Genomic DNA, 16,009 nt, shown 5'->3' on the forward strand with positions numbered 1-16,009 from the left:
GTGGGGTTCCAGATGGTTGTGAGTCAATATGTGGGTGCTGGGAATCAAACTCGGGTCCTCTGGAAGAGCAGCCAATACTTTTGACTACTGAGTCATCTTCCAGCTTCTCATAATTATTTTAAAGGTTACTTTAAAAATTTTTAGATTTGTGTTGATGTGTATTATGAGGTAGGGACAGCTTTTTTTCAGATGGGAACCAATGACCCACATAGTATTTGCAAAATGATACTTCCACCATTTACTTTACTAATTTTTCACATTAATTGCATACACATATTATGAGATGTGTTTCTTTTCCATTGTCTTTATATTCTCATATTAATATATTTATTTTAATTTTAATTTTAGATGATATTTTTGCTTTTGTCAGTTTTTTCTGATTCTCCTTCAATTTAGATTTGACTTATTTTATTTATCTATCTATCCATCCATCATCCATCCATCTGTCCATCTGTCTGTCTGTCTATCTTTCTATCAATCTGATGTAGTATATGATTTATTTACATAAAAATTAATGACTCCTGTATTATTAGAAAATCCCATTTGGTGATCATGTATAATTCTTTTAATATGCTGTTATTTTAAGTTTTCTAATATTTTGTTGATGATTTAAATATATATTAGTGTAATATATATAAATTAGTGTAAACTGGTCTGTAGATTTCTTGTGTTGTCTTTTGTGGCTTTGATAGTGGGGAAACATTGGTAAATGGCTGAGTAAGTCTTTCATTTGTTGAGCGAGTGAAGAAAGGACAGGTTGATTCTTTAATATTTGGTCGAATTTATCTGGTTTCAGCTACATTTTTAAAATTACTAATTCAGTTTCTTCACTTGTCAGTGCTCTATAAGGGCTATCTATTTTTTATTGAGACAATTTTAGTAGCTGGTGTATTTCTAGGAAGTTGTTCATCGTATTTAGGCTGGTGTCATACCTTTTTGTCCTGGAGTAACAGAATATCTGAAACTGAGCCATTTACAATCATCAATTTACATTCCTACCAACAATGAGTAGAGTTATTCTTACCCAGTGTCCTTATCAGAAATTATTGTAATTTGTATTCCTGATAATAGCCATTCTAAGCAGGACTAAGTTAGACTCTCTAAGGATTATAGGAATATGTGTGTGTGTGTGTGTGTGTGTGTGTGTGTACACATACAACAGCAATTAATGAAAAAAAAACCTTGACTTTAAAGAGAGCAAGGAAGGGTGTATGGGGGGGGTTTGAAGGGAGAAAAAGCAAGGGGGAAAGGTGCAATTATAATCTCAAAAATAAAAGAAGTAATAATAAAATAAATAAAAATATTTGTTGACTATTTTCTTGAGAATTATTTAGTTCTTTAGTCCATTTTTGATTAGGTTTTTTTTCTTTTAAGCTCCTTATATATTCTATACACTAATCCTGTATAGCCAGATGCATAGCCAGCAAAGATTTCCTCCTATTTGCCAGGTTGTCTCTTTAATCAATTAACTATTTCCTTTGCCATACAAAATTTTAAAATTTCATTAGATCCTATTTGTCAGTTGCTGGTCTTATTTCCTAAGTGTATGGAAATCTAATAAAGAAAGTTTTTATCTATGCCTGCATTTGTACTATCTGAATTTTTTTCTAGTAATTTTATATTTTCAGGCCTTCTGTGAACATCTTCAATCCACCTGGAATTGATGTTTATGCAACATAAGAGATGTGGATCTAAGTTCATTCTCGACGTAGATAACCCCTTTTCCAGAATTAGTTGTTGTCATGGATTATTTTCTTCTATTTCTTTCTATTTTGTATTCTGAATTTTATTTCAGGACTTTTCTACTTTATCAAAATGAAGTACGTCTTCCTCCTGTCTTCTCTTAGGAGCGTGCCCTTTTAGTACTGGGGTAAGAGAGGAGCTGAACACCGAGTACTTGCTATTTGATATTTTTGTTCTTTAAAAGTTAGAAGGAACTCACTTTTGGAGTTACTTCTGTCCAATAGAGAGGTCTTTTGAAAGCAGCAGGCATCTTGAGACCCTTGAAGAAAGAATACCTTATCTTTAAGAAATGTCTCATTCATGTCCTAACAAATCAAAATCTTATGTTTATTCTTTTTTTGTGATTACAAACAACATTTATTTCCAGTTTAAAGTACATACATAAAATTGAAAAGTAAAAGATCTACAATATTTTTCTCTAATTTCTATAGAAGAAAGGACAGGCCGAGTGACCCATATGTAAATATATAATACAAATTATTCTTTGAGACAGGGTCTCTCTATGAAGTACTGGCTGAACTGAATCTGATCTTGTAGACCAGAGATCCTCCTGCCTCTGCTTCCCAAGTGTGGGGATTTAAAGGTGTGCGCTACCCGGCTGATTCTCAAAGTTCTGACAGCATCAAACTTTTGAGGGGCTCTGATAGCATGCCACCAATCCACGTTAATTCTCCAAGCACAGGACTGCTGATGCTATTTTCATTCCTACTGAATCAGCATTTCAATCACTTTTGAGCTCATACCTGGGGTACTTACTATACTACGCCATTCCTAGCTCTGGAGTCCTGAGCTTTGACTATCACAAAAATAATGGTCACTAGTGTTGAAAGCTTTTCTCAGTGGTCCCCATTGGCTAATGGGATAAAGACAAACACTTTAAAATAACAGATGTGTCTTTGTGATAAGACAGGCCTGTCTTATAATACCTTGACCTAACCTTCATATTTCTCTCCACCTCAATACTTTTGTGCCAATATTGTTCTTTAAAAAAAAAAAAAAGAGCACCCAGAATAGATCCACAATAAAGAATGACTTTTTGAAGGGATTTTTAAAAAGTTATCTCCCTGTAAAAGAAATGTATTGGTTAAATTATTAAGGCCACTCCACGTAGTTAAAAGGAGATTTATTTAATGGCGTAACTTACAAATTAAGGGATAGGTAGGTCGCGGGGTCTGGGGAAGGTGTATCACAGTCCAGCGGTGTTCTCTGGAGCTCTGCTTTGTCCACCTCCACCATCCAGGGTCCTGGAACAGAGCGAGTGTCCGCCGATCCAGATCTCGGGTCCCCAGGCGCCTCCCTTGGCCCCGCCTTGTAGGCGTGACAGTTGCTGAAGTCTCAATGGAGGTTGGAACTTCCAGATCAAAGCTGGAATGGCTACCCACTACAGAAATGAGATAAAGTTAATAACCATTCAGCTACCTTACAGACACGATTAATGAGCATATAATTATGTAACAAAGTGTCCCCTACAAAATTTATGTTGTCTTGACAACAACATCACAACTAAACTCTCTTGAAAAGTAAAGAGAAAGAATCAGAAATTAGGCCGTAGGTTTAACAAAAAGAGAGACTATCTATTTTGCAGTACACATTACAATGTTTTTTTTTCTAGGACAAACCGAGGGAGAGCGTATTCTAAAAGGGCTTTTTATAAACAAGCAACCCAAGACTTTTCTGTTGCCATCCACTTAGATCCTAACAACTGGTTAGCACTGTACTACAGAGCCTGCTTATTCAGGAAGACCAACCCTCACAGAGCCCTGCAGGACTACAGTGTGTCAGGTACTCAGCGCCGTGTATGTGAGGGGCTGCTCCGAGGATCAGTAGCAGTTTCCTATAAGGGAATGCTAATACTCGTTCACTCATGTAATATGTAGGTTAATGTCCAGTACTGTGAATACTTACATACTTAAGAATATTCGTCTTGTGTGTTGTTCACCTGTGTACATGGGTGCACATGTGTGTAGAGGCCGGAGGACAACTTCAGGAGTTGACTAATTTTAAAAATTTTATTATTTTTTCTCTCCCATTCTTTTAAATCTAATTTAATTTTTTTTTTGTAACATGGTCCTTCACTGGCCTCACTAAATAGGCTAGGTTCTGTGGCCAGCAAATCTAGGGGTCCACTCTCTTCAGTCTCCCCACCACGGAGATTACCAACAGCACATGCTATCATGCCAAGCTTGCCTTCTTTTTCCCCGTGGGCTCTGGGGAAAGAACTTGGGTCCTTGTGCTTCAAGGCAGGCACTTTGCTATGATACCATCCCATCCCCCTAAATGTCTCATGTATGCTGAGAGGCGCCTCGTGTTTCATGTCTGCTCCCAAGGGTTCTTGGGAAAGAGGGCTGAAGATTGCTGCTCACTTCTCTTTTTATCTTAGCGTCTACTTTCTGCTCATAGCTGACTGGGTCTTCGCTCCCTCTGACTTGTCTTTCCTCAGTTCGCTCCTCATGTCTCGGGGTGGCACCAAAGCAAAGGTGTTGTAGGTATGAAGGGGACTCTGTCACCCAACGCTTCCAGTTTGAAGAGGCTCATCCCACTCCACGGACCTGGTCTACCCAGAGAATTCTCTCCTCTGTTCTTCCTCTAAAGCTTTGCTCTTATAACTGCCCCCGTCAGCCTCCATGTCGGAAGCTGTCGTAACAATTCAGAATCTCTCCTATTGAATTATTCAGAGCAGACAGCCCTGATTTTAGCCTAACCCTTTCCTATACATTACCCCAAGGATTTAAATAAACCACTACTAAAACAAGGCTCTGTGCTGATAGTGTTTGACATTTATGGGCCACTTTAATACTGTCTGAGCACTATTGCGGATACTCTATATGGAATACTTCCACAGAGTACTCAAATAATGGTATGAAGAATTTATTATCATCATCCAAATTTTACTGATACAAAGTCTAGAGTAGTTAAATCACTCAAAAATTTTTTTTTCTATAAGAGTAGTTTTCCTACCAGTATCACAGCAGAGCATTTCCTTGCTGGTCAATCATACTGAGAACTGAGCAGTGAGGCAGTGAGAATGCCTTCGGGCTCTAACAATGGCTAAAGTTTCTCAAATCTAGTATAGAGAAGTGTGTGTGTGTGTGTGTGTGTGTGTGTGTGTGTGTGTGTGCGTGCGTGTGTGCGTGTGTGTGTAAAATGTTACCTCTCAATCCAGAATGGACTTGAGAAGCTTAGTAGATATGCATTGAATCTTACAAAAGTCCGTATGTTTCACTATTATGGTTTTGATTGTAAAGGGGGAGTTAATAACCTAGAAACTTGTCAGGTGATCTCTAAGCTGGGTACTGGTGAGGGCCACTCATCTGTGATGGAGGTTGTTTCTGTTGTTTGCAGTATATATCCAAGCTGCCCACTTCAATTGGGATATGTAGTCAATTTGCCCACCCCTATGTTCTTGCCTTCAATAACCTCAACCTAAATAGACCTAGCATCTGCCATATGCCTTTTCGGAACCAGTACACCCACACCTGTTCTTTAGTCCTTAATGTCTTTGTGATAATAAGAAGCCACTGTGAACAAGGGCACCCTTCCATCAGCTGTTACATTCTAGATGAGCCTTTGCCATTGACTTATGTCTTAGTCCCCGTCAGTGCGCTGTGCTCCTTTGGACCTTAATCGCTTCATTTGTAAAGTGAGTGGAGTGTCTGAGTTTACCACTAGCTCTAATGAGTTTATGAGCCATAATAGCCACACTGTTACTAGTTAGAATTTCTTTTCCTATTCTTTCAGACAGTGTTTCTCTGCATATCCCTGGCTGTCCTGGAACTCACTCTAGACCAGGCTGGCCTTGAACTCACGGAGATCTGCCTGCCTCTGCCTCTTGAGTGCTGGGACTAAAGGTGTGTGCTGCCACCGCCTGGCAGTCAGCAATTATTTTAAAAATATGTATTATTTTCACCCACAAAATGGGCACACTTGCCATAGCTACATTGTTTTTGGATTGTTAAATAAGGGAAAACAATAGGAAGGGTGTGGTCTGAAACTTAACTTGTATGATTCTTTAGAAATCAAGGTATATACTTTATATCTTCAGCTCTCATAAATGATGGATATGATAATCTTAATTGCTTTCTCCATCGGGGCATACTCTATGCACAACTAAAACTTTGGATGCTGGCAATTTGTGATTTTGAAACTGTTATTTCTCTTGAAAGGTAAGCCTGTCTTTTCATACTTACTTCACTCTTGTATAAAATCAGGAAAAGAATAAAATAAAAGGAAGCTTGCCCCTCACTATTGGTAACGTTGTAGAAAATGAGACTGTAATTATAAAGTCACACTAGAATTATAATAGCACTCGAATAAGTTTACCAGTCAACTAAGACTTGATCATTTCAGTTGCTTTGCAAAATTTAGAGATTGAAAAGATCTGAGAAGACTTAAATTCACAGTATTAAGTTAAAAAGTGACTAGAGGGGGCTTGAGGACACGTAGGCTACAGCTTTTTTGATGTTAAGTCACTGGACAACTGTCATCAAGTTTTAAAATAATGACAAAATAGCTGTGGTTTCCTTCATTGTTACACACAGTATCCAACTCAGTGGAAGCAAAGACTCCGTGTTTGGAACTCTTGACTTCACGTTGTTCAATAAATCAAAAGAAAATCCATTGCCATTTAGCCAACAGGACAAGGAAGAGGCACAAATTGAAAGTCAGACAAGCCAAAAATCCAGCTTTACAACATATATTTTAATTGAATAATTCTCCTCTCTAATGCATCACTCATTAAAATGGAAGTTGTTACAGAAAACCAAGGAAGGCTGAGAGTGGGAGAAAACCCCAATTAATTACCTAATACCAAATGATCATCCTTGAAAATATATATATACATGTAACATTATACAGACTCAGCAAGTCATTTTTAGGAATATATATGCTATGGATTCATGTATATAGATAAAATACATGTATATAGATAATAACAGTTAATGAAGAAAGTGGCCAGGATTTTGGAAGCGATCGAGAAGCGGGGTATATGGGAGAGTTTGGAAGGGAAGCGAAAAATGCTGCGATTATATTATAACCCCAAAAGAAAAACATGGAAGTTTTCAGAAAGGGTTAAAAAAAATCATGCTATCTCTGTGCAGCCTAGCAGACAGCTCTCGAATAAAATCGTTGAACTCGGGGAGTAACACCTGTAGGCCTCTGAGGACCGCAGTGGGCTTTTTTTGGGTTAGGGAGGCAGAGTGATGTTTGGGATATAAGGTCAGCAGGTGGGTGGAAGGACCCTTGCTCTCCAGCACCCGGGGCTCCCATGGGCGCGGGTTTACAGGACAAGCACTGTCCTTGTCTTTAGGACACACTGCACAGAGTAATATCTAAGGTCATCCCCATACTAACAATCACTTGACTATAGGAGAGAAAACAACATTTATTTGATATTGAAAAACTATTTTACATATACCCATGTGGAGAGGATTTCTTTTTTCATTGAAAGCCATCAAACCTTACAATGACTGCTTTTCACTATTCCTCCAGACCTCAGGCAAAGACTTTTGAGTTGAGGAACAGTAATCATTGATTCAATGTTAACCAAGATTAAGTCAAGTTTTGCTAAGAGTCTAGGAGACTATCGTTTCCATTCCCAGTATAGACTCTCTAATGGTTAATTCACTACTAAGGCTTTTATTAAGAATGTTCCTACTTTTTATTGAAAATAAGTTTTTCCATACAATATATTCCAATCATAGTTTCCCTTCTCCCACCTCCTCTCAGATCTTTCCCCCCTTCCCAACCACCCAGGTTTCTGTTTTTTAAGAGACCACAGTAAACTAATTTCATTGCTTTAGTAAAATACTAAGAATATCTGGTTGCAATTGACTCATATATTTCACTAGCTTTTTAATAATTGAAGAACAATGTAAATAAATTTAAATGTCTAAAAAAATTTACTTTCTTGGTTTCTTTTTAGAACTGCTACTGTGGCTTATATAAATATTGGCCTCATATATCTACTATACCTGGATAACTACACTGAAGCCTTTTTGAGATTTACTGAGGCTATTAAAGTTGATCCTTTATTTATTCAAAGCTATATTTGTAGAGCAGAAGCCTATCATAAGGTATTTAAGACTTGGGGATCTTGAATTTAAAAAATTATTTTAATTTTTTAGATATTTATCCAATGTAATTTATAATATATGAATATAATCTTTTTTCAGCTAACCATCGAGGTTTATGGATTTATAAGCAATATCTATTAAGCAGATACAGTTAACTATTATTATTTACAAAGCCTCTTCTTATCAAGTGTCCATTTTCATTTTTATAATATCTCTAGCACATGTTTTATATTGTTTATACAAAACAATATACAGCTATTGTAGTTAATGTATTTTATGCAAATAAGAATAAACGATGAGGAACTTTCTGAAAATCAGTAGCTTTAAAGTTGCCTGTAATTTTATTTGCTGGGGAAAGCTACTGTTAGCCTTTTAGAGTCTGTTGGTCTAATTCTGTGCATGTATGTTGTATGTATAGGTTAAGTGTGTAGGTTCATAGAATGAGGCCTGTATATAAAATGATGTCTTAGGGTTTCTGTTGCTGTGAAAAGACACCATGACCATGGCCACTCTTATAAAGGAGAATATTTAATTGAAGTGTCAGCTTACAGTTTCAGAGGTTTAATCTATTATCATGACGGTTAGCATGGTGGCATGCAGGCAGACATGGTGCTGGAGGAGCTGCTGCATGTTGATATGCAGGCAACGGGAAGTAGACTGAGGCATTGGGCGTGTCTTGGGCATATATGAGAACTCAAAGCCCACCCCCACAGTGACATATTTCCTTCAATTAGGCTATATCTACTCCAACGAAGCCACACCTCCTAATAGTGCCACTCCCTATGAAATTATGGAGACCAATTACATTTGAACTACCACAATCCACTCCCTAGCCCTCATAAGCTTGTAAGAATATCACAATGCAAAATGCATTCAGTCCAATTTCAAAAGTCCCCATACTCTGTAACAGTCTCAAACTGTTTTAAAGTCCAAAGCCCAAAATCTCTTCTGAGACTCATGGCAATCTCTTAACTATAATCCCCCTGTAAAATCAAAATCCAAAAGCAGATCACATACTTCCAACATATAATGGCACAGGATATACATTATTATTCCAAAACATAGGAAAGGAGCACAGTGAGGAAATATTGGACGAAAGCAAGACCAAAAACCAGCTGGGCAAACTCCAAACTTTGCATCTCCATGTCTGATGTCAAAACGCTCTTCAGGTCCAATTCCTTTCAGCTTTGTTGACTGCAACACACTTCTTTCTCTTGGGCTGTTTCAACTCCCTGTTAGCAGCTCTCCTTGGCAGGTATCCCACAATTCTGGCGTCTCTAACATCTTGGGGTCTCCAAGGCAACCCACACAACTTCACAGCTTCACACAATGGCCTCTTTAGGCCTCCGTTCAGGGTCACCCTGAACGCGTGCCTGGTCTTAGCAGCTTTCCTTAGTGTTGAGGGGGAAATTCATAGCTCCTTTCTTCTGTCTTTAACTCTAGAACCATGTGGCTGAAGTGTAGCTGGGGTTTTTCTGTGTCCACCCAGCTCCTGCAGCCACTCAGACCCGAGTCCTTGCAGTTCTGGTTTTGTAGACATGCAAAATGTGAAAGCAAGGCTACTGTAAAAGTTTGCACCAAGGTTCCAGAAAGCTGTTGAGCAGGCAACAGGTAGCATGGAGCTCCTGAAACGTGGAGCTGTATTTGAAGCAGTGGAGGCAAAGCCCAAATTGCAGAGGAGACTTTCTATCGGAGCTGTCAGAAACACCGGCTGTTTTCCTGAGAAAACGTCCAGACGCAAGGGCCGCTGTCCCATGGAAGAGACCACATGCGCCACAGGCGACAGAGCCAGAGGTGCAAGGCTACCCAAACTTTTTGGAGCATAGAAGATGCTCTCAGCAGTCCCAGATGTTGGACATGAAGCTTTAGGACTGGTATTTGCTGTGTTACAGTTCAGGCTTGCTTTGGTCTGATGGTTTTCTTGCTGTATCCTGCTCAACTTTGTGTGTGTGTGTGTGTGTGTGTGTGTGTGTGTGTGTGTGTGTGTGTGTAAAGGAGAATGTTTACTCCATACCATTGAATATGGAAAGTATGGAGTTTTTTGTTTTCAGTTTTTTTTAAAGCTCTTAAGAGTCCTACAACTAACAAATGTTCTTGACTTTGAAGCTTCTGACTTTTGAAAATTATCAGAAATGTGAGATAGTCAGAAGTTTTGGAGTCACACTGAACGAGTTTTGTATTATGAGATGAGACCAGGTTGTGGAGTCGAGGATGGAATGTTATGGTTTAAATGTAAAATGGCTCATATGTTTGGACACTTGGTTCTCAATTGGTGGTGCTGTATGGGAGATTGTGGAATCTTAATGAGGTAAGACCTCCCTAGAGGAGGTGCCTCACAACATGGTTCTTGGGGTTTTATATCCTGACCCCACTTCCTGTCAGGTCTCAGCTCCCTGGCCTGTTGTGTTGAGAGGTATCCCAGCCTTAAGCTCCACCATGAGTGACTGATATCTTTTCAAAGCACAAGTCAAACCCAGTTCTTCCCCCCTTACAGTGCTTTCTCAAGTATTAGATCACGGGATGGAGGAAAGTAACAAATACCAACCTCGACACTTGGTACAACCAGGTATGCCAGTGTGAACGTGTCAGCAGTTCATCAATTGTGCAGACAGAACAAGGGCAGATTAAAAAGTTTCACAGAAATTCCCAAATTTGTTTAAACAAATTCCATCTCTTGGATTTCCTCTTAATTCTATCCCATTATTTTTTCAAATAGTCTGTGCTATTTCACTTCCCTTTATTTCTGTGTATAAATTAGTTCGTGGCCTTCTTTTAGCCACATCTTACCATCATATTTATGGCAGTTCTAGGTTGTTTGGCCTAATTTTTCTGGGTTTGTGTAGTGCTCCATTGGCAATGTCTTCAGTGGTGGTTGGTTTTTGTCTTTGAATGTGTGGGAATTTAAGTTATGGTTCTGTGACCATTATTAAGGATAGAATAAATGTTTACTTTCCATGTGACTCTCAAATGGACCTCTTTTTACACTGTTCTTATATTTTTTCCTTAATCCATTCACATTCACTGATCTATTTTGTTGAAAGTCTGTTTCTCCATCTTATTTTTATAGTGGAATTTACTTTTACTTCTTATGTCACCTTTTGTATGCTGGTTTACTAACTATGTGAAATTTAGTGAAATAGATGTTAAAAAGTTGAGGGAGAAAAGTTAAGTGAAAGAGAAGCATAGACCTGAAGGGGTTACTTTTACTGTTTATTAATTATAAAACTTGATGACAAATATAAGATTAGAACCCAAGACAGTTACTACTGCCTGGATGCACCTGCCACCATCTGCCTTCTGACTCCAAAATGGCTTGTGCTCCCTTCTGTCCCTGCCTATTCTCCTTGGGGCCACTCTCTCTTTTCCTTGGCCCTCCGAGAACTCTTTGATCCATTCTGGCCACCTGTATGTGAACTTGGCTCTTGAGTCAAAGACCCTATTTAACTGGATAATGGACCATGACAATAACAGAATTCTCATAACATATGCATACTACAATATATCACATACATGAGTGTAAAATGATATGTGAATGGGTATTTGTGACCATTCTTTAAAATTAAAGATAAATAATTCAAAAACCAAAGACATTGAATCATAAGACTCCTTTTTTGATTTTGTGAATTATATTTGCTTTGGTGAGTTAAGGAAACTATGTATACTTTTTGTATTTATACACACACATATGTAACAACAATTAATGGAAAAAGAGGCCTTGCGTTTGAAAAAGAGTAAGGCAGGTTATATGGGAGGATTTGGAGGGTAGAAAGGGAAGGGGGAAAGATGTAATTATATTATAATCTCAAAAAAATAAAAGAAATAACTAAAAACAAGCAGAAAGGAAAATCGAGTATTTTTGGATGAGATTCTACAAAAATTCTGCCACAAGTTGTGGGAGGGACTAAACATCAGAAGGTGACGCTTCAACTAGAATACACATTTCTCTTTATCACTCCACAGCTGCACAAGTTGAAAAAGGCAGTGTGTGAATTATCTCGTGCTATCCACCTCCAGCCAGATGGAATCCAGCTCTATATAATAAGGTATGAGCACAGAAACTGAATTCTTCTTGGGGTAACTTGGCATCTTAGCGAACTCTTGGTACCCCACTATTTATTCTTCCAGTCTCCTTATTTTACATCTAATCTCCAAACAACGTCTACCTCTCAACGTGCATTTCTTGATTTTATTTAAATGTTAAGACAACCATACCATTCCCTTTGCTGTACTCTTACACTGAAGAACAGTTTCTGAGAGTGAGGCTCTTGGAGACCTTTCTAGATGACTTGCTATGTAGACAGCAGTACCCCTTCAGAGTAAGTACCTTTTGATCATTGGTTCTGATTGTACCCACAGTACTAAATCGAACCCTCTGCCAACTGGATAAAAAAATGTAACACTCAAAACTGTATTTCAAGTTTAGTAGAATTTGCTATAGAGACCTTTTGTAAGATATTGATCTCCAAAATATAATGTTTCAAGATTAATAGGCCTGGGAAAATGCAATGGAACATATTTTCTGATAAAGATATATTTTGTGTTTTAACACTTTGTGTTTTTGGACTTTTAAACACTGTTTAATTTTGCCAGGTATGGTAGTGCATGCCTTTTATCCCAGCACTTGGAGGAAAGGTAGAGAGTCATAGAGGTAGAGAAGAGAGGGACAGAGAGAGAAAGACACACACACACACACACACACACACACACACACACACACACATACGAGAGAGAGAGAGAGAGAGAGAGAGAGAGAGAGAGAGAGAGAGAGAGAGAGAGAGAGGCAGAGAGATGATCTCTCTGAGTTCGAGGCCAGCTTAGTCTATATAGCAAGTTCTAAGACAGCCAGCACTATGTAAAGAGAGTCCCTGCCTCAAAATACCAAAAGCCAAAACAAAACAAATAACTCAATAATTTTAAAATGAATTTTATGTATACTTGTATAAATGAGTGAATGTTTTATAATCATAAAAAATTAAGTAACCGCCGGGTGGTGGTGGCGCATGCCTTTAATCCCAGCACTCGGGAGGCAGAGCCAGGTGGATCTCTGTGAGTTCGAGGCCAGCCTGGACTACCAAGTGAGTTCCAGGAAAGGCGCAAAACTACACAGAGAAACCCTGTCTCGAAAAACCAAAAAAAAAAAAAAATTAAGTAACATTATTAACTTTACTTTGAATACTTACTTCAATGAATGAGTGTTTAGCTCTGAACAGGATGTTTACACCACCCCCTCTCAGGCTCAGGGGTTATCATAGAATTGCTGGGTGGAAAGACCCTAAGATCTGGAAGATGGGGAGAACGTCTGTAAAATGTTATCTTCTGGGCATGGCACAACCATTTCAGTCACAGCCTCACAGCAGCTGTGGCTGTCTGCAATGAACCCACACAAGACTGGGCAATCAACAGTCACTCGTGATCTGGAGGGGTTTAAAGGACCCTATTTTACCCTGTTGAACTAATCTGGCTACTGATAGATTCTGGGGGAAAGCAATCATTTGTTTCAGTTGGGTGCCCAACCGAGGAGCCCATGTTTCAATGAGTTTTAAACCCATGGTCACATGGAGGATGCTGGTTAAACAGTGAGTCTTAAAACGACAAGAGCAGAGCAGAAAAAGAGTGAGTGTGAGACAGGGGCATCAGGAAGAAGGGAGGTGACATGGGATGGAGGGAGATGAGAAAAGTATGGGGCTACAGTAATCAGAATGTACTTTATACACACATGAAACTGTCAACGAACCCAGTAAACGTTTTAAAAGCCCACAGACTAATTACCTTTTCTCTGCTTAGAATGAAAGCTGTCATTTCTTCCAGGGGACAATACCTTCTTATGATGAAGTGTCATGATCTTGCAAAGCTCACTATTTATCAAGTAGCAGAAATGAACAAAGGTAAATACAACTAATTCAAAATAAAAATGTTAAATATTTCTCCATTTTTTTTAGTATTTGTAATACCTATATATTGATTTTTTTTACTATTTGTAATACCTATATATTGATATTGATAGATAAGAATTCACTTGAAAGACAAAGAGTCTGAAAATTTAGTCTTTACTTTTACATAATCAGCTTGTATAGTGATTCAGAGTTTGGAGAAGTTTGTGAGAGCGCTCACTATATATATATATATATATATATATATATATATATATATATATATATATATATCTCTATCAGGCTTATAATTTTACTCTTTTTGGTTTGTAATTATAATAACTTTGTTTTATGTTAATAGAAGGTTTTGATATGGTGTTGATTTGTCATTTGATGTTGCAAAAATATGATACTGAATGACTCCCTTAAAATGATTACATTCTAAACCCTTGCTACCCAGCAGAGACACTGATGAACTCCCCTTTGCTTTCAGGTCTCATTGAGCTGACACCAATACAGCAAGCACTCATTTACTCCTTTTGTGAAAACCATGACAAGGCCATTCACGTCTTGGAAGGGGTCATAGCCAGTAGACCAGAGATCTCCACTTTAGCACTCTTGGCAAAAGCCCAAATGAAGGCTAAGAAAATCAAGGTGAACAATCTGTTGACCAATGTTTCTTAAACTTAGTAATGGAGTGTACATATTATACTCATGGGGTGCCATTTAAGTATTTTTACAAAGTGAAATGATACGGCCTTGGAAGAAGATACTTCCCTGTCTGAGCTGTCAGATGGGAATACCACCTAACTAGCACCTCTGTGGCCTGTGGAACTTAGAACAAAAGACTCAGTTAATCTATGCACAGACACCTCACTGTGGAAACACATTTCAAAGTCACTTTTTTTTTCAGCGATGGGTAAAGAATACAAATTTTAGCATCTGTAACTATGTTGTTACTGTAATAAATACCCAAGAATGTAGCAAGAGCTCTAAACTGAACAGTGAGGTAGATGTTTAAAGATATGCCTTATAAAATATAACCAAATCAGAGGATTTCTAGAAGTTTATGGGTGTTGTTCTTTAAGGACCCCAGCAGAAGCCCAAGTAGAGCAGGAATCTCATGTAAAAATGAGTGGGTGTGACTTTGTCCACCTGGGGAATGAATGCCTGTGGGATATGTGAAAGGTCTTCAAAGTTCTCAAGAAAATGACTTCTCACCGGGCAGTGGTGGTGCATGCCTTTAATCCCAGCACTCGGGAGGCAGAGGCAGGCGGATCTCTGTGAGTTCGAGGCCAACCTGGGCTACAGAGTGAGTTCCAGGAAAGGCGCAAAGCTACACAGAGAAACCCTGTCTCAAAAAACCAAAAAAAAAGAAAAGAAAAGAAAATGACTTCTCTGGAAACCAGTATGGAAGTAGTGATGGAGAGAGATAGACAGAGACAGTGATAGAGACAGAGACAGAGAGATGACAGAGACAGAGATAGAGAGATAGAGATAGTGAGACAGAGATAGAGAAACAGAGATAGACAGACAGTAACAACAAATGTGTTTAAACTTGATATTTGTGTTTAGATTCATATGATGATTTGTTAATTAGTAAATGACATCTGGGAAATTAAACTTCTTTATCATTAATGGGTTCCAATAAAAATATTATTAAATTTATATGGGTAACTTTTGATGAAACTTGTTTTCTAGAACTAGTTGAATCCCATTAAGAGTAAAGTAGACAAATTGTGTCAGGTATCATCAATACTTCTATTGCCTGCTAACTTCCCAACATGTCATCAGGGTAATAACCAGGTAATTATTAGCAAATGGTCCATGAGTTCAAGTCTGATGTTAGAATTTAGAAGTTCTAGTTACAAAAATCCATGTATGCAAACCTGCTTCAGATCTAGTGTGTAGGATGGCCCCTGGGTGGAACTTGCTGGGTTCATCCTTCGGAACAGGGTCCTCCAGTTGTATAAGGACATTTGTGTCCTCGTTAGATCTGTGTGCGTTTGCATGACATGAGGGCCCAGGTGCTGTGGGCTCTGAGTTCTCTTCACGTTTAAGGTTGTGATGTTGAACAACTAACCAGTAAAAACATCCCTTTCATCTCTGTCCTTTGCTCTTATTCTTCCAGGAGTCTGTGAGAATATTTAAGAAGGCTTTGGAAATGTTTCCGGCTTCTGACAAAGGACCGAGTGCTGTTTCTGTTTCAGCAGAGTGTCTGTATAACCTGGGTCTTTGTTACATGGAAGAAGGCAACTTACAAATGGTATCCGTGGGCTTAGAAGCAGCGGTTATTTGTGACTTCCCAAACTGGTTGCTTGCCTC

General features: G+C 38.5%; 1 protein-coding gene across 5 annotated transcripts in view; it reads left to right on the plus strand.

Annotated features, from left to right (window-relative positions):
• Ttc6 (tetratricopeptide repeat domain 6) overlaps window positions 1–16,009 on the plus strand; it is a 175,836-nt gene that overhangs the window by 131,213 nt on the left and 28,614 nt on the right. For all 5 annotated transcript variants that reach the window (XM_059279993.1, XM_059279994.1, XM_059279996.1 and 2 more), the window contains exons 16-22: window positions 3,356–3,525; window positions 5,786–5,906; window positions 7,664–7,814; window positions 11,775–11,857; window positions 13,623–13,699; window positions 14,178–14,338; window positions 15,816–15,950. In XM_059279993.1, coding sequence (XP_059135976.1) covers window positions 3,356–3,525; window positions 5,786–5,906; window positions 7,664–7,814; window positions 11,775–11,857; window positions 13,623–13,699; window positions 14,178–14,338; window positions 15,816–15,950 — 898 coding nt within the window. The remainder of the gene's footprint in view (window positions 1–3,355; window positions 3,526–5,785; window positions 5,907–7,663; window positions 7,815–11,774; window positions 11,858–13,622; window positions 13,700–14,177; window positions 14,339–15,815; window positions 15,951–16,009) is intronic.

This window comes from Peromyscus eremicus, chromosome 14, assembly GCF_949786415.1.
Source record: "Peromyscus eremicus chromosome 14, PerEre_H2_v1, whole genome shotgun sequence".
Classification (NCBI taxonomy): Eukaryota; Metazoa; Chordata; class Mammalia; order Rodentia; family Cricetidae; genus Peromyscus; species Peromyscus eremicus.